General features: G+C 38.2%; 1 protein-coding gene across 3 annotated transcripts in view; it reads right to left on the reverse strand.

Annotated features, from left to right (window-relative positions):
* wscd1.S (WSC domain containing 1 S homeolog) overlaps window positions 1–22,195 on the reverse strand; it is a 102,580-nt gene that overhangs the window by 27,524 nt on the left and 52,861 nt on the right. For all 3 annotated transcript variants that reach the window (XM_018249141.2, XM_041583704.1, XM_041583705.1), the window contains 2 exons: window positions 14,507–14,691; window positions 6,840–6,955 (listed from right to left, as the gene is read on the reverse strand). In XM_018249141.2, coding sequence (XP_018104630.1) covers window positions 6,840–6,955; window positions 14,507–14,691 — 301 coding nt within the window. The remainder of the gene's footprint in view (window positions 1–6,839; window positions 6,956–14,506; window positions 14,692–22,195) is intronic.

A 22,195-nucleotide genomic window follows, 5' to 3' on the forward strand; every position in this document is an offset into this window, starting at 1 on the left:
CAAATTTGCTAATTTTTCCTAGAATGAACCAAAAAATACATACACATTGCATGACACCTCCTACCCTTTCATCCTCCACATTACAGGTATGGGATCCATTATCCGAAAACCAGTTATCCAGAAAGCTCCAAAGTAAGGAAAGGCTGTCGTCCATAGACTCCATTTTATCCAAATAATCCACATTTTCAAAAATGATTTCCTTATCGCTGTAACAATAAAACAGTACCTTGTACTTGGTCCAAACTAAGATATAACTAAGTGGAGGCAGGAGGAACTTATTAAAGAAAAGAATAGTGATGGTATAGTTTATACAGACATACCGTAGTGACAAGTTTCTGTTAAAACTGTCACTATGCCTTTAAGGTACCTACTACCTTCAGAATTAAAAGGAGTTGGGGAGCAACATGAAAAATGAGCAACATGAAAAATGTTCTTGGGGTGCCAAATAAGTGCTGTGATTGGCCATTTGGTAGCCCCTATGTGGATTGTCAACCTACATTGAGGCTCTGTTTGGCAGTGCACCAGTTTTTATGCAGCCAAAACTTGCCTCCAAGCCTGGAATTCAAAAATAAACACCTGCTTTGAGGCCACTGGGAACAACATCCAATGGGGTGGAGAGCAACATGTTGCTCACAAGCTACTGTTTAGGGACCACAGGATTACACAGTAACATATGCAAACTTATTTTGATTTCCAGTGTTTAGAAACAAATATATGGTCTTTTTTAATAAAATGGGGAAAAACAGTTCAATAAAAAGCAGCATAAAAAAAGTTGTTTGTAAATTAAACATGGATCTCACATTTTTTTTCATTTAAACATCCATGCCTATTATAAATGTGTTTAAATATCTAAGCTGTCAATCATATATTACATGCCCCACCTCTATGCCTGAGACACAGAGGTCGGGCAGTCAATTACTTTCACTTTCCATTCAGCAATTCCACTGCACGCCCCACATTCGCACTCCCTCCTCACACTCTATAATTGTGTAGGACACTGTGTATGGGCATTAGTTCTTCCATTCTGGCGCATACACAAGATTTTGGGGTGATACACAACTTGACAATAGCAGTGTCCACAAAATGTTCCTGCCTGGTGTGCTGTGATTGTGTAGTTCCAAGACCGAAGGAAAGAAAATGTAAATAATAAATGTAGCTTAAGTACATTTTATTTTGCTCAATTAACATTATAGAAAATAAATTGGAATTATTTCTTAGGATCATGGGTCCCCTTTAAGAATTTTGCAATGCACTGAATAAGATTTATTAGTGTGGTATCAGCGTCTCTATTTCTATTGCAAAAGTGTCAACCATACTGTTTGCCAGTAGTGCACTAAAAGTTGTTGATTTATATTTGAATCAGCCAGTTAAACCAGGTGAAATCTGTCAGCAAAATTGACATGAGAGTTTTGTTTATAGCTAAATATGTTAGGCTGAAGAACTGACAAATAAAATATTAATTATATAATAACTAAACAAATGGAAGAGACTCATCACTTCCGGTGGCTCCCATAGAGAACATAGAGACTTGCAGTGCTCAGTGAAGTCTTAGGGCTATATGTTTGGCCTGCTCTAGTTTATAAAATATTTATGCCTAAATAATGTGCCATCCCCTAGATCCCCTGACCACAAAACTTCAGTTAAAATGTTCATGCTGGAGTGTCAGTGTTTAATTTACACTTAAACAGTAAAAGTGAAAAGTAGGCATGCACCAAATCCACTATTTTAGGATTCAGTCGAATCCCAATTCCTTTGGGAAAGATTCAACCGAATACTGAACTGAATCTGAATGCTAATTTGCATATACAATTAGACTAAGGAGGAGGTAACAAGAACATTTCTTTCAATTATTTTCTAATTCCTTGTTCGTGTGATGAAAAGTCACATGATTTTTAGGATTTGGATTTGGTTTGGCCAGGCATTTGGATTTGGTTGAATCTGAATCCTGCTGAAAACCGCTGAACCTTAGATGAATCCTGAAACAAATCTTGGATTCGGTGCATCCCTAGTGAAAAAGTTCCTAAATTATGAAATATCCTTTCATTCCATTAAAGTTATCAGAGTATTTAATTGTAATCAAACTTTAACTATACCCCTATCTCCCTATTTTTATTTATAGGGTAATGATAGGTGAATTAATTATATGAATCCATAAGTAAATTGAGAGGTAAATAGTTAGAGATATGAGACCTCATTTTCATTTCACTGGTGAGAAAAGAGTCAGAAATGGCTCACCAGGGATTAGACTGCGGTTTGCACAAAGTTAGAATTATAAACCCTGACGTGCACGGCAGATATGTTCATTAAAACATTCCAGTCTGGGCTTTATAAAGCCAATAGAGAGATGAAATTTCAATATGTAAATGCATGTATGGAATATTTATATAATATTTGTTATATGCTTTGTACATGAAGCACTCAGTAAGGGCACTCTGGAGAGTGCTATTGTGGACACAGTGACAATGTAGTGTTTCTTCAAACAATCCCAACACACTGGCAACTGTTCATTGAGTTGCACTTATTACCATTGCAACCAATCTGTCCAAAAAAATAGCACGTGGGCATGCATTTTAATTAACTGGACACAACTGCTTTTAAATTTTGTGGGGGTTGAGTCATTTCCAGATCTCGCCATTATAGCAACATTTGCTTGTTCTTTGTGTGCAAGGGTCTGCAAGTGCGCCTATTGATGTTGCGGATCCCTGGAGTTGCTGCCACCTTCAAAAAGGGTGGTAGACGTTAGCCACTCTTGCACTTAATTTAGGCAGTGGCAAGATGGCCCATGGCTCAATTATACATTAGTGTGAGAGTATATCAATGCACATAAAAAAGTGTGCGCAGTTTAAAGGATTGCACTTGTGGCTGTATTTTTAAATAATCTGTAATGTATCTATAAACAGAATATGGGGCAGCTAAGGAAACAGATTTAAAGTGCTAGAATTTTCACGGTATATGTTAAGCACTGAAGCAGACAGCATGGGTATTATGAGGCAAATATATTGCTACTTTATCATTAAGTTTAAAAATATTTCTTCCTGTCTCCCATATAATGACTCCAACTTCTTCAAAGCAGCTCACATCATGCCTGGCTGGGCTCAGTTTTGCTATGTTGGCACTGGTGTCAGCATGCTCCCATTGTGCTCACAAGATGTGATTTCCTCTGCCACTGCATAACAAAGTAGCCCTGTCAAGCTAGTGGTAGGGGAAGATAAATGACAGGGAACAACCTCTTTCAGATTTTTTTGTATCCACCAAAAACTGAATTGCTTTACAGCTCATCATATTGCTGGTCGTTAATGTGAACGAGCATTTCTTATTTCAAATAATTGGCAATTTTTTTACCCATTATAATTCCTTAAAAACTAAACAGTCCTTGTTTTGAAACAGGTAAAATGAATATTGAATGTAAATGTAAAATGCTAAAGAAAACAACATTTAGGTCATTCCCTAGAGTATTAAGATACATTAGATTTAGATATATTTGAATAAGCATGAGTATGCCTGAACTGATTTGTTTTTCTCATAATGAATAAAACAAATTAAATGTATGACCTTCATAGACAAGAAGGTTTTACATTTATATTTTGTTGCTACTAATATTATAGCTCACTCCTACACAGTGGGAACAGTAGACAAAGTTAAAACTGTTACAATAACAACCCCCAGAAGCCCGCACTTCTTCTACCCCCATACTGTTATAGTTACCCCAAAGACTATAATGGTGATGTTGTATTAATCAACATCCATATACATTAATGCTGTTGTCACATACACTTAGGGGGTTATTTATCAAAGTCTGAATTTATCTCCGATCTCCGATCAAATCCACTTGAGTTTTTTAAGCTTATTTTTTATTACATTTTCCCGAAAATTTGCTTTGAGGGGAAAAAAACTGATTTTCACAATTTATTCCGATTTTTTCATCAGATTTTTTCGGAATTTTCACCCAAAAACTTCGGGGTATTGCACAAAAACCAGTGTACATCAAAAAATCATTGGTACTTCTCCCACTGACTTATATGCAACCTCGACAGGTCTGAGATGCTGGAGTTTTTTAAGCTTATTTTTTATTACATTTTCCCGAAAATTTGCTTTGAGGGGAAAAAAACAGATTTTCACAATTTATTCAGATTTTTCCATCAGATTTTTTCTGAATTTTCACCCAAAAACTTTGGGGTATTGCACAAAACCCAGCGTACATCAAAAAATCATTGGTACTTCTCCCACTGACTTATATGCAACCTCGACAGGTCTGAGATGCTGGATTTTCAGATTTGGAGATTAAAAATTAAACAAAAACCTCCAAAATAAATACAATATGGAAATGGAGAATTTTGTAATGAATAAGTTGAAATGGTTAATAAGATTCTAATGAAGTGGTATTAGCCATAAAAAGCTTCATGCTTTTTTTAGGTCTACTCTGACCACGTGTGATAAAAAATTATAAACAGGCTAACACAGACGCCACTGCCATCTGTGGTGCTTTCTAAGTCTGTTTCCTGAAGTGTATTTCAGTGTTCGACCCTTGCCTGTCCCTCACTCTGCCATCCTGCTGCCTGAACTAAACCCTGCCTGTTTTTGACCAGTCTACTGTGTCTGATTTTGATACCGTATTCCTCTCCATGTATGACCTTGGCCTGTGACCCTGACCTTGCTCGTTACCCGTATTTGTCCTGCATTGCCCATTTTGATTTGACCCAGTCTGTTCCTGAATTCCTGCTACTGCTCTTCTATCCTATCCATACTCGTCCGGTTGCCGTGCTCACCCAGAACTCTTCCTGCTTCTCCTGCAATAAGACCTGTGGGCATCTGAGTAGCGGAGGGCTCCACCCAAAGCCAAAGGCACCTGCTATAGGCAGAAGAGCGAACTGTGACTGGAACCTTGGGGTTAGTTCTGGGTTTAGGATACCGTACGTTACACCACCATTGCCCCTTTTTTGTTTACTCAACATCAAAGGTTTAGAATAGTGATGTGTGGGTTGAGACAAAGATGCACACAGAGGGAGAAGTGGGGCAGAAGAAGGCCCAGGCACGAAGTGTGAAAGTCTGCCCGAAACCACCGACCTGAGGGAGATCCGCAGGCTTCGGCCCGACCTGCACATCCCTAGTTTAAAGCACAAAATAAATACACTACATATCACTAACTGGTATCCCCATGTGTATTTAGAAATTTGTGTAATGATTGTGTAGCCAAGTGTAAAATTAAAACCACTTTTTACTAAACTTTTTACTAATATGTTCTCTGTCTGAACTAATTCAACACCTTCATTTTTGAGATAAATTTGTGGTGTGAGTTTTTGGAGTAAAGCCAAATTCGCCCCAGTATAAACCCATTGCTTCTTACACCGCTTCTTACTTAAATATGTCTCATCAGTCCAACTGATTAATGGGTATAAGTAATGGTGTATATTTCAGTAGCAAATCAAAATACACACATTTATAAAATACCAGTATATAATATATATATGTTATCCTGGATAAGAGATAGCATCTTAATTTTGATCATCGTGCATTATAAACTACAAAAAATATTTTAAACATTAAACAACCCCGTCTCCAGAGCGGGACTCAGAGATGGCAACCAGTGGCGGAATTACCGGGGGAGCAGGGGGCTATATTTTGCAGTGTTTTTACTTTTATATTGAAATATCTGAAATCTGAATCATCTATAATACATTATTTCTACAGTATTTTCTGTAGCTAAGTATTTACTGAGCTCAAGAAGATGTAAAAAAAACACGCAATAATACTACTTGCAAATGCCTATGAAAAGGAATGCAAAAATATAGTTTGATTTGCAGCTCCATCACTTCTGAATCCTGCATGATTAGCAGATGCTGATGTGCAGGCACAAATACTCTAGAAACACAATTCACTCAGAAAGGTGTTTCAAAATGGCAAAATTTTACTTAGAAAAGTAGAAAAATAAGAATCACGTTATTGCAATTTTGTTTATAAATATATAGAGGAGAAAAGGGTTTTCAATAAAAAAAGAAAGAGTGTTGTAAATATATTCCAGACAATTTTAACAATTTCCAGTTGATGTTTACCTGTCAAACTTGGGGGTGGGAACAAGTAAAAGTACCTTACTGAATACTCTTTTTTTATTTTTAATATGGCTGTACCCAGATATATATACAATTTTTCATGACTTTGATCACAGATAGAAAAACATGGCAAACAGGCAAATCAAAGCTACTCCATTTGTGGTCTTGGCAAGGTAGATAATTAGATTACAGGTGTGGGACATGTTATCTGTAATTTGGATCTTCATACCTTTGTGATTAAAGCAGCATGCAAAAATTATGTTTTAGTGTTTAGAGAAGGACCTATACACACCATATTGCAATATTTATTTCCTTCAATAGATCAAAAACCAAATATACTGAATTTATATGTAATTTTCAAGTACAGGTATAGGATCCGTTATCCGGAAACCCGATATCCAGAAAGCTCCGAATTATGGAATGGCTGTCTCCCATAGACTCCATTTTATCCAAATAATCCAGAGTTTTTAAAATGATTTCCTTTTTCTCTGTAATAATAAAACAGAAGCTTGTACTTGATCCCAACTAAGAAATAATTAATTCTTATTGGAAGCAAAACCAGCCTATTAGGTTTATTTAATGTTTGAATGAATTTCTAGTAGACTTAAGGCATGAAGACACAAATTACAGAAAGATCCTTTATCCGGAAAACCCCAGGTCCCATGCATTCAGGATAACAGGTCCCATACCTGTACAATGCAGTAAATCTGTAAACAAAGGTGTCAAAGGTACTATAGTTCCTTCAAATGTATGCAGGAATCTAGTTTTTTTAGGTAGACAAACATCTCTTACTTTATCAGAGCAGAATTCTGAGCACATTTCAACAGTTAGATTTGGAAATGAGACAGGAAATATCCTTGTTACATTTTCTGGTGCTCTGAAGCATCCTCGGTAGGTAACATTCCTCCCTGCAGTGAGATGAAAAATAATGCAACATGAGAAAAGACTGAGAAACACATCTTAACTGTCTGAACAATGGAAGTCTTATTATTTCTCTGTTAAAGAAATCAAATACCGCTTCTGTGTTTTCTACCTGTTCTCCAAAATGCAGCCATGTGCATAATATGCAGTTTTAACAATAAAAAGACAACTGTCCACCATGGTCACCATGGTCAACTTTTCCATTATCAACGGACAGCAGTCCAAGAAGACATCAAAGCCCAGCAAGGAACACTAATTTTTATTTCATGAGCTTTTCGGCTTGAGCTCATCAAGGAAACCCCACGTGAGTTGTCTACTCAAACTGGGTTTTCAGTCAAAAAAGTTCTTTACGTAAATGCACATTTTACGTAAACAGACTTATTGTATAGAAGAAAAACTCTGGTTACAAAATCCGGTTTGGGAAAAATTACAGAAAGGCTTAAGCAATCATAAATCAAGCCAATAGTGTTAGGGCACTCTCCTTACTTTAAAAAAATCATTTGTCTTGCTTTCTGTAAAAAAAATATTTTCCTTCAACTGAAAGGGGGTAGTCTCTGTAATGTCCTCTAAAATATCTGTAAAAAGTTGTGTTCCCAATGACAGACAGCTCAGATATTCCAATAAGAGTGACCTGAAAGTGTTCTCACCACTACTTGTAATTTATATTGCAGTCAGTTCTCTATTTAAGTCCAAGCAGTAGACTCTTGGTTAAAAATTGCATTATTTTTTTAACTCAATATGAGAATTACGATTCTAAACTAGATTAATTTACAAAACAATTACGTAGTTATTATTATATTTTACATTTGTAGCATTTTTTGTTTCTTTGAGACACTTACCCCCACCCCCCAAACATCATAACCTTGGCATTTATTTCCTTAGCAATTAGTGAGTGTAAAACGCAGTACAAAATGTACTGTATATCATTCAGTAAGTATTTCAGTATATACTATAATTGGGGATATACTGCCCTGGATACATATAGCCAAAGGAAGCACCAATTCATGACTTCACTGTGTCTTTTTGTGCCTTATCTGCTTTAATCTCTTTTTTCTCATGCTTTTCTGTTATTAGATATTCTGCTTCCTAAAAGGAGCAGAGCTGGATGTTATCTTTTCAGTCAAATATACATTACAATAAAAAAAAATGTTTGAATCGTTTTCCAGCCTGGAGAGTTGTAAACAGCTGTTCTTTGTTTTCTTTTTTTTTAGCTCTTATCTGTCTAGTTCAGGCTTTATCTATCTGCACATATGTCCTTTACAAACGGAGGTCCCTGCAATAGTATAATTGTCATTCATCAATCATAATTTGGGAGCACTATCCAAAATAATGTAACAAGAGCCGTGTCCATGCTACACTACATTGTGTTTAATGTTGCTTAAATGTTTTTCCCCCCTCTAATCCTGGGAAAACTGCCAACACTTTCCATCAATTCTGACACATCTAATCTGGGTTTGTGTACCTGAGATAAATTATTTCAAAATACATAGCTGATGTTCTGTAACAAACTACAGCTCTTTTTGTGAAAGAATGGGGGATGTCAGCAGTATTCCCAAGGGTTTTCTGTATGTTTTCATGCTGGAAACAATGCCCCTAGGGAAGAACATGGCATTTTGAAAAGGCATACTTAGACTCAACTGCAATTTGTTTATTTCTCTCTCTGTTGAAGGGTCAGTCTCATTAGCAATGATAACAAGCTTCAATCCATGACAGGTTCAAAAGTCATATACTGACAAAATAAGCAGAAAATACAAAACAACTGTATTTTTCTGTTTATGTGTCTATCCTGTGACCTGAATTCAAAATAACGATTCTGTTTCACAGTCAAAGATTTAACCTTTTCAATACTCATTAAGACGCGTGTCTGGAAAATGTACAGATTTTTAGGTTGGATTGGTAGGTTGGATTGGTACTGTTCCAGAGCTGTCAAGTGAATTTGTGGTGACATTTGCATGACTGGCTTTTCCTAACCCCTCTCTCCAAAACCGAATGCATAATAACCCAATATTTGTTTTCTTCTATAAACATGTTTGGATGCCTAATACTTCATCGTCTCCACACTGATTTGAATGCTCTTTTTTTAGTTATGCCATAAATGTCTTGTAAGCATGAGCTTCACCAACAGATGGGTCAGTCTCTGAAAAATTGACTATATCAGCTCTGAGGTTTGTCACTTGTCTCACATAACCAGATGCATACAAACACCTGGGCCAAGATGTAGAATAAAGGATTAATGTACAAACTTGGGGTATGATGGATTTATACCTCTTATATTTATACCTCTAAATATTTTATTATACAAGGTGAGTACTACATGTATATGATCTATTACCTGGAATTTTTTGCTAATTCTTCTTTCTCTGTAATAATAAAAGTGCCTGGTAGCTGATGCTAACTGAGCTAACTCAAAAGTGTTGAGCGCAAACAACACTGCCTACAGTTTTTCTTTTATTTTGTTAGGAGCTTTAAAGCATGTTGACATGAATAGTTACTGGAAAACCCTAGATTAAAGACTTTTAGATAATAAATACCATTAGGGGTGCACCAAATCCAGGATTTGGGCATGATTCAGCCTTTTTCAGCAGGATTCAGCTGCATCCAATTTCCTGGACAAACTGAATCTGAATCCTAAAAATCATGTGCCTTTTCATCACACGTTGTTTTTACCCCTTCCTTGCTCTAATTTGTAATAACGAACTGAATCAGAACAATAATATGTAAATTAGGGTCTGGATTCTGTTAGGATTTTGGATTCTGAGCATCCCTATATACCATACTATAATAACATCAACAATAATAGTTTAAAGCAACCTGTCACCCAGACATAAAAAGATGTATAGTAAAAGTTATTTTCAAATTAAACATGAAACCTAAATTCTTTTTTTTATTAAAGCATTCATAGTTGTTGTAAAAAGCTCAGCTGTCAATCGAATATTGCCTGCCCCTCCTCTATGCCCTTCATCCAAAAATATAATTCCAAATCCTATTTTATCATGTTAGTCAAGCAAAATGAACAAAAATTATTTTAATTGTGTTTCCTTCCATCTGGAAATTAATAATTGTAGCAAGCAGGCAGGAGCCATTTTGTGGACACTGTTATTAAGACAAGCCTTGCATCATCTCAGAATCTTGTTCGTGCACTGGGGACCCAATGTCCATCCCCATGCACTGGCTACACAATTAAATGGTGAAGAGGACAGGGGGAATGTGGGGAGAGCAGTGACATCAAGGAAGTGCTGAATGGAAAGTGAAAGTAATTACATGCCTCGCCTCTATGCCTAATTTGCTCTATTTGATTGACAGCTGAGATTTTTAAATGTGTCTACAATAGCTAAGAATGCTTTTATAAAAAAATAATTTGGGTTTCATGTTTAATTTGAAAAGGACATTATACAGCTTTTTATGTCTGGGTGACAGGTCCACTTTGATAGATGTCACTGCACTCCCCACATCCCCCCTCTCTTTTAACCATTTAATTGTGTAGCCAGGGCATGGGGAAGGACTTCAGGTCCTCCATTCTGGTGCACAAACAAGATTCTGAGATAATGCAAGACTTGCCTTAATAACAGTGTCCACAAAATGGCTCCTGCCTGTTTGCTATAATTATGAATTCCCAGATAATAATAATTTATACAGTGTAATTAAAGTTTATTTTGCTTGACTAAATTGACAAAATAGGATTTGGAATATTTATTGTTCGGGTGACAGGTCCACTTTAAACTCTCTTTGTTCTCTTACCTTAAAGCATATTACAAGACAGACCTATACAGAGGGGAAAAAAATCATTGTTTTTATTTTCTGCTTACTTTTTTAGTATATGACTTTTGAACCTTAAACAGCATAAAGCTTGTTATAATTGCAAATTAGATGACTCTTCACTGGAAAGGACAAACAAACATATTACAAATGAACTGCTTTATGTTTTCTCAAATTCCTCGTACAGGTACATGTTTTATTAGTTTTAGATGGCTTTCTGGGTATAGGCTGGGACATTGCAAAGTGCTGCACTTGCTGAAGAAACAAAGGTCTCCAGCTTATTTTGCATGGAAAATAACTATGAATTTCTAATAAAACTATATGGACACATTGTAGTTTCTGTGCAGAATTACTGTAAAGACCAACATTTTAAATTTTAAAATGTAGTTAACATTGTGTCATAGTCACAGAAAAATATCTAAACTGGCCCACTGCTGAAATCTATTGACTTTAAAGGAACAACTGTTGGGGTTTGCTAATATTGTTTATACAAACTACTGTATAGACATGGGGCTACAACTAAGGCTAAATGGCAGAGGTTGAATAGCAGATGTAGCACACCTGTGGGTGGGCCTTGGCTGTGTGAATGAGTCTGTGTGTGTAGACAGGACTCAGCTGCTTGTATTATGCCACTGACCCCCTTGTGTTTGGGTAACTCCAAAAACCCCCAGTACCTTGAGTGCTCCTCTAGGCAGCAAGGATCAATATCACAGCTAGGTTTCTTGCATCGAATAACTCATTTATTCACAATGAACACTTTGATGGATACATTCACAGTCACTTTGTTTCAGTCAACCTTTAAATACAATAGTCTGCAATCCCTCCCAGGGGTAAAGTAGACAAGTATAAGTTACCACACTCCTGGGGCAACTCCTCCCTGAGAGTAGAGCACTATGCTGTTGGGATCTTCAACCTATGGTCTTGTATCTTGGCACCCTACCTGGTCCTCAAATCACACATTGTAGTCCATGCACTAGTGGTATACATACACCACGGGGTCCTAACCCCACTATTCCTCCTCGATGGAGGAATGAACTGCTCATTAGCTTCGCTCCTAGACTTGTATCAACCTACCAGAGAGGTGAGGTCCCAGAAAAAGACCCTGAGCACATGTGTGTTCTTCCTTTTAAACTATCAAAACCCTCCCACCTACTGGGCAAACCTTGAAATGCAATAGACCCAGGAAAAGGGACATAGCTGCCTGGGTGAATCTAAGGACCACGCAGGTGTCCAAATACCAGGAGAAACTTCCTACTTGAACATTCCTAAACATCAGGGTCTCTACAGTGATAACAGATAAGCTCTGTAAAATACAATGGGTTTGGTGTTAGAACTAAACCCATTCTATTCTACAGAGCATATGTTATCTGATGTTTAACCTGTGCCATTTTACTGTATATATCCTTTATTTGAAAAGTTTTATAATGGGGCTACATACCAGCATTTACATTTATATAATGTAAATGAAGTTTATTTTGCTTGACTAACATCATATAATAGAATTATCAATTATTTCTTAAGGTGACAGGTCCCCTTTAACTTATTTTCTGGATCTGGGGTTTCCCAGACAAGTTTTGTATAGTACTTTGTAACATTTATGTGTGGGTTTTTTTTTGTGTACTCCACAGAACTTTTTTCACTTTGAGAGATCACAACGGGGTGAACAAACCAATTTACTGTAATTTTATGTATTAAAAAAGAAAAGGTTGTTGTTGGATCTAATGTTGTGTATTTAATAAAACAACACTTCATTCACTAAACTAATGGGAGAGTGCTGATCCTTCACACCATTATATATATATACCGCATATACTCGAGTATAAGCCGACCCGAGTATAAGCCGAGGTACCTAATTTTACCTACGAAAACTGGGAAAACGTATTGACTCTAGTATAAGCCTAGACACAACTACAGCCCTGTCTTCCAGCAGCGCACATTCTGCCAAAGCGACCCCCCAGCGATCAACTGGACTTCTTTGCAAAGTTGATGGTGACAGAGAATTGCCAAACGGATTACTGTGTGCATTGTCCCACTGTCCCACTACCATGTGCAGAGGGTGCTGTTTGATATTGTAGTCACTGTTATTCTTTCATACAACCAACAGAGGGCGCTGTGATATTGCAGTCACTGTTATTCTTTCATATAACCAACAGAGGGCGCTGTGTGATATTGCAGTCACTGTTATTCTTCCATATAACCAACAGAGGGCGCTGTGTGATATTGCAGTCACTGTTATTCTTTCATATAACCAATAGAGGGTGCTGTGTGATATTGCAGTCACTGTTATTCTTTCATACAACCAACAGATGGCGCTGTGTGATATTGCAGTCACTGTTATTCTTTCATACAACCAACAGATGGCGCTGTGTGATATTGCAGTCACTGTTATTCTTTCATACAACCAACAGATGGCGCTGTGTGATATTGCAGTCGCTGTTATTCTTTCATACAACCAACAGATGGTGCTGTGTGATATTGCAGTCACTGTTACTCTTTCATACAACCAACAGATGGCGCTGTGTGATATTGCAGTCACTGTTATTCTTTCATATAACCAACAGAGGGTGCACTGTTATTCTTTCATATAACCAACAGAGGGCATTGTGGGATATTGCAGTCTCTCCCCAAGTGTACTGTTGGTATAGGAATGATTAAAAGTGACTGCAATCTCAGCTACTCGGGTCGGGTACCGCTGACCCGAGTATAAGCCGAGGTAGACTTTTTCAGCACATTTTGGATGCTGAAAAACTCAGCTTATACACGGGTATATATATATATATATATACTCTATTGGTTAGACCAGGGATCCCCAACCTTTTGAACCCATGAGCAACATTCAGAAGTAAAAGGAGTTGGGGGGCAACACAAGCATGAAACATGTTCTTGGGATGCCACATAAGTACTGTGATTGGCCATTTGGTAGCCGGTATGTGGATTGTAAACCTACATTGAGGCTCTGTTTGGCAGTGCACCTGGTTTTTATACAACCAAAGTTTGCCTCCAAGCCTGGAATTAAAAAATAAGCACCTAATTTGAGGCCACTGGGAGCAACATCTACGGGGTTGGAGAGCAACATGTTGCTCTCGAGCTACTGGTTGGGGATCACTGGGTTAGACCTTAAATACCATTATAACTTAATCTCATACCCCACAAATACATTCCATAATTATTTATACAAACAATTAATTGTAACCAATACAGTTGCTAAAGTGCCAGGTGCTTAATTCCAAATACTGGATGAATTAACCCATTAAAAATGATGAATTGATTTTATACCCCAGAATCCCCTTCCATGGTTACTATTAATTACTATACTTTGTAACTTTACCATAATATCTTCTAATATCTACATATAGCTACAAATGTGTATTCACATAACTTATTTAGGGCAGAGACCCACAGGCAGATTCGGGGAGATTAATCGCCCGGCAACAAATCTCCTCTTCTTCCGAGCGACTAATCTCCCTGAACTGCCTTCCCGCCGGCTAGAATGAAAATCGCTGGCTGAAAGTCATTCATTAGAAGTTATATACTAGAAATGGGCAATAGTCTTAGTCTATTCCCTGAATATAGCCTAAGGGCTGCATTACTTTAAAAAATATGCTTTCAAGCATCTGAAATGTGCTGCTTCTAATCCCTTTACCATGTAAATTTGATCTTGTAATATTCAATATAATGATAATGATTATTTTGTCCAAATCAAAAGGTTGAATCAGTAGATGGAAATTTAAACCTGCAAACTTTAAAAAAAAAGTTTTAGCTGTTAAATGTAAATAACTCACTTTGCTTTGATGGTGCCTGCAGATTGTCCAACCTGAAAACAGACAGTCGGTTGACACCTCCACACACGGAACCTTTCTCTCCTTTACATTCATTGTTGCACTCTTCTTCCTTCGCTCTATTCAGAGGCAAATGGTTTCCGCAGTAACATTCAGATCCATATGCTAAACCAGCATAAACATATGTCCTGGTAAATAAAGGGGTAGAGAAAATGTATCTGTGTGGTATACATTTTGAACATATTGTAACTCATCTTCTCTAGAGTAATACAGTATATACATAACTGATGTTCTATTGGGCGTATTTATAAAAATGCAGTTAATATACACCAGAGATGACTATTACAGCCATGGTACACTTATTTCTAAAGATATGCAATGATGTTTTATGAATGTAAAATTGTGGTGTAAAAGTATTAGCTTAGAAAAAAAAACAGTATAAAAAGTTTCCATTGTTATCACTTTTTATATCAGCATTTTTTTTGCTACCTGCATTGTCTCACTGCTTTCAAGGGGTTATGCCAGGTCTAAGCAGTGCAAAAAGTATAACATTAAAAACTGGTGGTGGTGAAATAGTTTTGAACCAAGCTGGTGGTGGCTTTTACCATGAATTTTTATTTAAATCTTGTATATACTGCTATGGGACTTGTAATCCAGAATGCTCTGGACCTGGGGTTTTCCATTTAATGGATCTTTCCACAATTTGCTTCTTTATAATGTCTACTTCACTAACAATAAACTGGTTTTACTTCCAATAAGGATTATTTATATCTCAACTTGGATCAAGAACAAGGTATTGTTTTATTATTACAGTGAAAAAGGGAAATCATTTTTTTTATTTGGATAAAATGGAGTCTGTGGGAGACGGCCTTTCTGTAATTTGGAGCTTTCTGGATAATGGATTTACAGATAACAGATCCCATACCTGTATATATAAATCATGGGGCTGGGACCTATTATTCGAATGCTCGGACCTAGGGGTTTCCAGATAATTAGTGATGAGCAAATTTGTCCATGGCTGGCGAAAAAATTCACAATTGATCTTTCCATAGTTTTGATCTTCATACTACTAGAAAGTAATGTAAACATTAAATAAACCTAATAGACTGGTTCTGGTTCAAATAAGGAATATTAGTTTGGTTCAAATAAGGAATAATTATATCTTAGTTTGGATCAAGTACAAGGTACTGTTTTATTATAACAGAGAAAAAGGAAATCATTTTTAAATATTTGGATTATTTGATTGTAATGGAGTCTATGGGAGACAGCCTTTCTGTAATTCAGAGCTTTCTGGATAATGGGTTTCTAGATAATGGACACCTGTATATACTATGTTCTATTACAAGGTACTTAGATATACTAGAAGCTGCACACAAGACCAGTTAAAAAAATACAAGGGCAATTACAGTAAGTCAGATTCAACCTTTTTAAAATGTCACATCATATGCTCTTTTGACTTTTTTATTGAGATTTTATATAAAATGTCTAATTAGATAGAAATGCTGACGCATAGCAAAATCAGAACAGGAACATACCAGTAGCTATCATGACAAACACTGTTTTTACAGACAATCTTGCCATATTATGTTTATTGCCATAAAAATGTAAACAGGTCAGGTTTGTATAGCGAAGTCAAACATATATATATATTATAGTATAAATAGTATATTCTATGTGCCTTTGAGTTAACAGCAATAAAGTGCTGGATATGATGTTATTGTTATAAAGGGGCAGATGTATCAAGGGTCGAATATCGAGGGTTAATTAACCCTAGATATTCGACTGGCGAATTAAAATCCTTAGACTTCGAATATCGAAGTCAAAGGATTTTGCGCAATTCCTTTGATCAAACGATCGAAGAATAATCGTTCGATCGAAGGATTTTAATCCATCGATCGAAGGATTATCCTTCGATCATAAAAAACTTGGAAAGCCTATGGGGACCTTCCCCATAGGCTAACATTGGCCTCGGTAGGTTTTAGGTGGCGAACTAGGGGGTCGAAGAAATTTTTAAAGAGACAGTACTTCGATTATCGAATGGTCGAATAGTCGAACGATTTTTAGTTTGAATCGCTCGATTCGAAGTCGAAGGTCGAAGTAGCCAATTCGATGGTCGAAGTATCCAAAAAAACCATTCGAAAATTGAACTATTTTTGCTCTATTCCTTCGCTCGAACTTAGTGAATGGGCCCCATCGAGTGTCTGTCTGACTGCTAAGTATCTCAACAGCAACACATTCCTCCTCTCTTTGTGGCACTATGCTGACATGAAGAGGTTAGTTACAGCTATACAATTCTGATCCAATGTCCTTTACAGAGATATCCTTTCACATATGAAGCCTTTTTTCTGTTGATATTAATGCATGCAGCTTTGAATACAATGTACCATGCCATCTAGGTACTAATTTCTCAAGAGACAGCAGACAACTTAATGGCTGTCTATTAAAGCCAGAGGAGCAAGAACAAATGCCATAGCAAGATTCAGAAATGTATTGCGCTGAACATCTGCTGATCTTTGACAAAAGCTTGATTTACAGATAATAGTGAATTATATTTTGTGTTGTATTTGGGATATTTATTCTCTGCAGTCAAGAATGAAAATTTTATACAGCAGAACAATCAGGGTTGCCAAGCCCTAACCTTATTTAACTTAGAAGTTTTCCAACCATCGACAATAATGTAGGTTAACACTGATTGTCTGGGGTATGACCTAAGTATAATAGTGTTGGCAAAGAGCAGAAGCTATTAAATCAAGCAAGGTGTGGATTTTATGGCAAGTCCTCACATTTCCTGAGATTGAAGAGAAATGATTTCACTCTTCAATATAGAGTAAAGCTCTTATGTTGCATTAGCTACAGGGAATTAAAGGGAAATTGTCATCTATGAAACGTTTTGCTAATATGCAGCCTAGAAATGAAGCCGGCACATATCTAACATTCAAATGCAGGTCGTATGGTTAATTTAGGGGGATTGTTTATCAAGGTCTGAAATTATCTCAATATTGGCTACAAACTCCGATCTCAGCCGCTTGGGTTTTTAACGCTTATTTATTATTACATTTTCCCGAAAATGAGCTTTTCAGATTTTCACGATTTTTTCTGAAGTTTCGCCCAATTTTCACGATTTTTTCAGAGTTTTCACCGGAAACCTCAGATTTTTGCCCGAAACCTCCAAAAACTTCGGGGTTTGGCACGAGACCCAGCGCAAATCAATAAAATCATTGGGACTTCTCCCATTGACAAATTTTTTGTGATTTTTGCATTAGGGGCTTAGTAAACAACCCACTAGGTGTTTACCAAGGAATGTAATAAAAGTCGGTTATGGGATAAATATTGACAATGAGAAAGTTTATGCCTCTGCACAAATTTAATATAGCTTTTGCATATTTGGAAGCTGTTTAGCAGTCTCTTCCAACAGTGGAAGAAAGATTGTAAATTTTATAGTTTGTGCCAGTGCATGTAATAAATCTTCTTACTGAAATTTTTTTACTCCAAAAGATTATGTCGCCTTAAAAGTACTCAATTCACAATTAAAATTTGTAATGATGAAGACTATTATACTGTAAAAATGCAAACTTTTTAAAAACTCCTATCAGTCCAAAATTCGACCAATTGAAATATATATAAAAAAATCAAATTAAACTCAGGTGAATGGAATCTCAGAAAAAAACTTGAATGTCAGGAAGGCTGCAAACAACTCAAAACTGATCTCTGGACCTCTCCCATTGACTTAAACAGCAATTTGGCATGTTTTAGGTGGCGAATAGTCAATTTCAAATTCTTAAAGGACCAATAACAGCAAAATAATTCAAAAAAAAAAAATCATTAGTATGTTACGAAAAAAGACACCAACACATATTAAACTTTAAAATCGCTAATTCTTTATTATGAAATAACTTACCGAAAATGTGTTTGTGCCCCTCTTCAGAAACAGCGACAGGGCAACGATCCATCGTGCGTCACTCGGTTTCTCCTCCCTGGCTATCTCCTATAAGGAAGGCAGGGAGGAGAAATGGAGCGACGCACGATGGATCGCCGATCGCTTTTTCTGATCGGTATTTCTTAATAAAAACTTAGCGATTTTAAGGTTAAATATGTGTTGGTGTCTTCTCTTTGTAGCATACTAACGAATTTTTTAAAAAATGTTTTGGTGTTACTGGTCCTTTAAAGGGCCAGAGTATGATAAATCTCAAAAATCAAATTAAATTTTTTTTTTTAAAAAACTCGAATCAAATGCTTGCTTATTTGGATGGAGGCGAGCTAGGTCGCATCGATCAGGAGCTCTGAACGGGGAGCATAAACCCTGCTATAATCCTGCAAATTCGCCCAACAGTTGTTCTCCTCTTGCAGGGGGAATTCCCATAGCGCACTCACCCGGGTTCCGATGGTGCGGAAGACTCGTCAAAGACGAGCAGCGACGAGATCCAGCGCTAAGATTATGGCCTCCCAAGATGGCGCCGCCTCTCCTCCTGAATGCGCCGGCATGGATGCGGTGAAAGGGGTGAGTGACACGGCGGCGAAACGGCTTGCCCAATATGCAAGGGACCCGCTCCCCAGTAAGCTGAGTACACCTCTGGCACTTGATCAGGCACCAGGGCACGATGCTATGGGGTCAGGCATGGATTGTTCCACCGCTCCTGCGCCTGGGCCAGGAACCCCTCCCCCACTCCCAGAACCTACATTAACTGAAGTCCTGCATGCTATAACCTCCAACCACACTACACTGGTGGGGAAGATTGATGAAATAAAAATGGACTTTGCAATCTTAAAACATGACGTGCAGAAATTAAGGGAGAGAACTGGGGAGGCTGAAAGAAGGGTTGGTGAACTTGAGGATCTTACAAACCCATTGCCAGGCCGGGTTGCCACCACTGAAAGGCTATTACTACAGCTTGAAAATAAGGCGGATGATTTGGAGAACCGCCTCCGGCGGAATAATATTAGGATATTAGGTCTCCCGGAAAGAGCTGAAGGAAGAAATACTGAAAAGTTTATTGAGCAGTGGCTGTGCGATACCTTCCGCCAGACAACATTTTCGCCAGCGTTTACTGTGGAGAGAGCGCACAGGGTACCGGGTAAAGCACCACCACCGGGGACCCCGCCACGCCCAATTATTGCGCGTCTGCTAAACTATCGAGACAGGGATGCAGTACTACAGGCTGCTAGGAAAGCGGGTGAAATACACTTTGAAAATACTCGAATCTCGATATACCCTGACTTTTCCACTGAGGTGCGGAAGCAAAGGGCCAAATTTACTGAGGCCAAAAAACAACTGAGATACAAACAAATACATTATGCTATGTTTTTTCCCGGCAAAACTACGTGTTACTGATAATGGAAAGACTTTCTTTTTTGCAACTCCCGAAGAGGTTATTGCCTGGCTGGAACACAGACCGTGCGGCTCACCGAGACGGGAACCTTGATGCTCCAGAAGAGGATACCGACGGCGGGAACGATATTTCAAAGGACACCTACCTATCGGGAGATGGATGTGAGCAACAGAAGTCAAAAACGGGAAAAACGTGGGACGGTGAACATACAAATGAGGGCACTGTTTTTTGACTCATTTCTACTATACAGTGACTATCTCACTACTCAGTACTTGACTCGGATGCTTGGAGCTGGGTCGTTTTTTTTTTTTTTCAGTTTGTATGCAGGACAGTCATTCACACAATTTCCCCACGTTCGAGGACGTCCTATGTGCGACTCCAGGTGACCACTAACCCCTAAGTGCAAGTTTTTTGTTATGGTTATGCTTTTTGGGAGAAAACTCACTCTAAATGTTCTGAGGGAGTGGGTGGGGTGGGAAAGGGTTGGTTGGGAATGTTATTTTTTTTCTAATTGTGATAGCTATTGTCAAGGTGCTCCATACAGTGTCCGCAAGGTTAATTGGGTAACGGTGCATCATGTCCTTTCCAGTACGAGGTCCAATATTATCTCACACTATCTAGACAGGGTTAACTATGGCGCAGGTTAAAATTATGTCGTGGAATGTACGGGGTTTGGGGGATCCAATAAAAAGGAGGCTGGTGTTTGATTTTATCCGAAAGTACAAACCCCAGATCATTCTCCTACAAGAGACTCATTTATTGAGAGATAGGGTGCTGTCATTAAAGAAGCCCTGGTTGGGTGCCAGGTACCACTCCCATTACTCCAACTACTCCAGAGGAGTATCCATTTTAGTGAATAAGAGCTGTTCCTTTACTATAGAAAAGCTGATTACGGATAGCTATGGGAGATATATATTTGTCCATGGGGCTCTGCAGGGGAAGTCTATTTTGTTAGCCAATATTTATGCTCCACCCCCTCCCACTGAAGAGTTTTTTGCAGAGCTGACAGGGAAGATCTTGGCATTTCCAGACGTGCCCCTTCTTCTGTTGGGAGATTTTAATGCAATAGCCAATTCGGAGTTAGACAAACTCCACCCTCCCAGGACTAGTTCCCCAGCCTTTAAAAATTGGGTTTCTGTGCTTAACTTGGTTGATCTGTGGAGGGTCCGGAATCCTACTGGTAGACAGTATACCTGTTATTCCCCAGGGTACAATAATATGTCCCGCATTGATGTGGCCTTGGGTTCGGTAGAGGTGAATAAATGGGTTACGAACATTGATATACTTACTAGAGGTATATCGGATCATTCTCCAATTCTACTGTCCCTGTCGACATCACTTACCCCGGCAGATAGGCTATGGAGACTGAGTCCGTACTGGGCCAAACACGAACAACTCAATGTAACAATACACAACAGTATCCAGACCTTTTTAGCCCTGAACAATGAGGGTACCCCTCTAGCCACAACCTGGGATGCCTTCAAGGCATATATTAGAGGTGAGTTCATCAGTAATATTAAAGCAATAACGACTATGGCGCAGGCTGATATAGACCAAAAACCCAACAGGCCCTGGATAAGGAAGCTGCCTATATTGCCCAACCTGATGACCTCACCCATAAACAATGGCAGGATAGCCAATGTGCTCTCAAGCTAGCACAGTTGGAACTTACCAAAAAATGCATGCTTTACCAAAGAGCCAGCATTTTTGAATCTGGGGACAAAAATGGGAGAATGTTGGCGATTCTGTCGCGAGACGATACAACCTCTACAGCTATTCCGGCAATAAAATTGCAACAGGGAGGGATAGTGTCTTCCCCGGAGGAGATAAATCGTAGATTTCTGGGCTATTATACTGAACTATATACTTCAAAACTGGGCGCCTCTCCGGAGGAGATTAAACAATACCTTGGTGAAACAGATCTACCAATGCTTGATGCCCAAAGGGCCTCAGCTTTGGAAGCTGACATTACGCAATCGGAGGTTGAAGGGGCCATTGCAGCCTTTCCTGCTGGCAAAACTCCTGGGACAGATGGCCTACCAATAGATTGGTATAAACAGCATGTCAAATCCATAGCCCCTTTTTTGATGCAGCTGTATAATGCTGTAAAGCGCGGTGAAGCCCTCCCTGACTCCATGAGGGAAACATTAATGGTCTTGATCCCCAAGCCCGGCAAGGACCCCTTAGAATGCTCATCCTATAGACCTATATCATTGATCAACACCGATGCCAAAATATTGGCAAAGGTGTTGGCAATGCGATTGGCACCTCATCTTTCGGAAGTTATCTCTCCAGACCAAACTGGATTTATGCCCGGTCGCTCTACCGACATAAATATCAGACGGTTGTTTACAAATATTGCAAT

The sequence above is a fragment of the Xenopus laevis genome, chromosome 2S (assembly GCF_017654675.1).
Source record: "Xenopus laevis strain J_2021 chromosome 2S, Xenopus_laevis_v10.1, whole genome shotgun sequence".
Taxonomy (NCBI): domain Eukaryota; kingdom Metazoa; phylum Chordata; class Amphibia; order Anura; family Pipidae; genus Xenopus; species Xenopus laevis.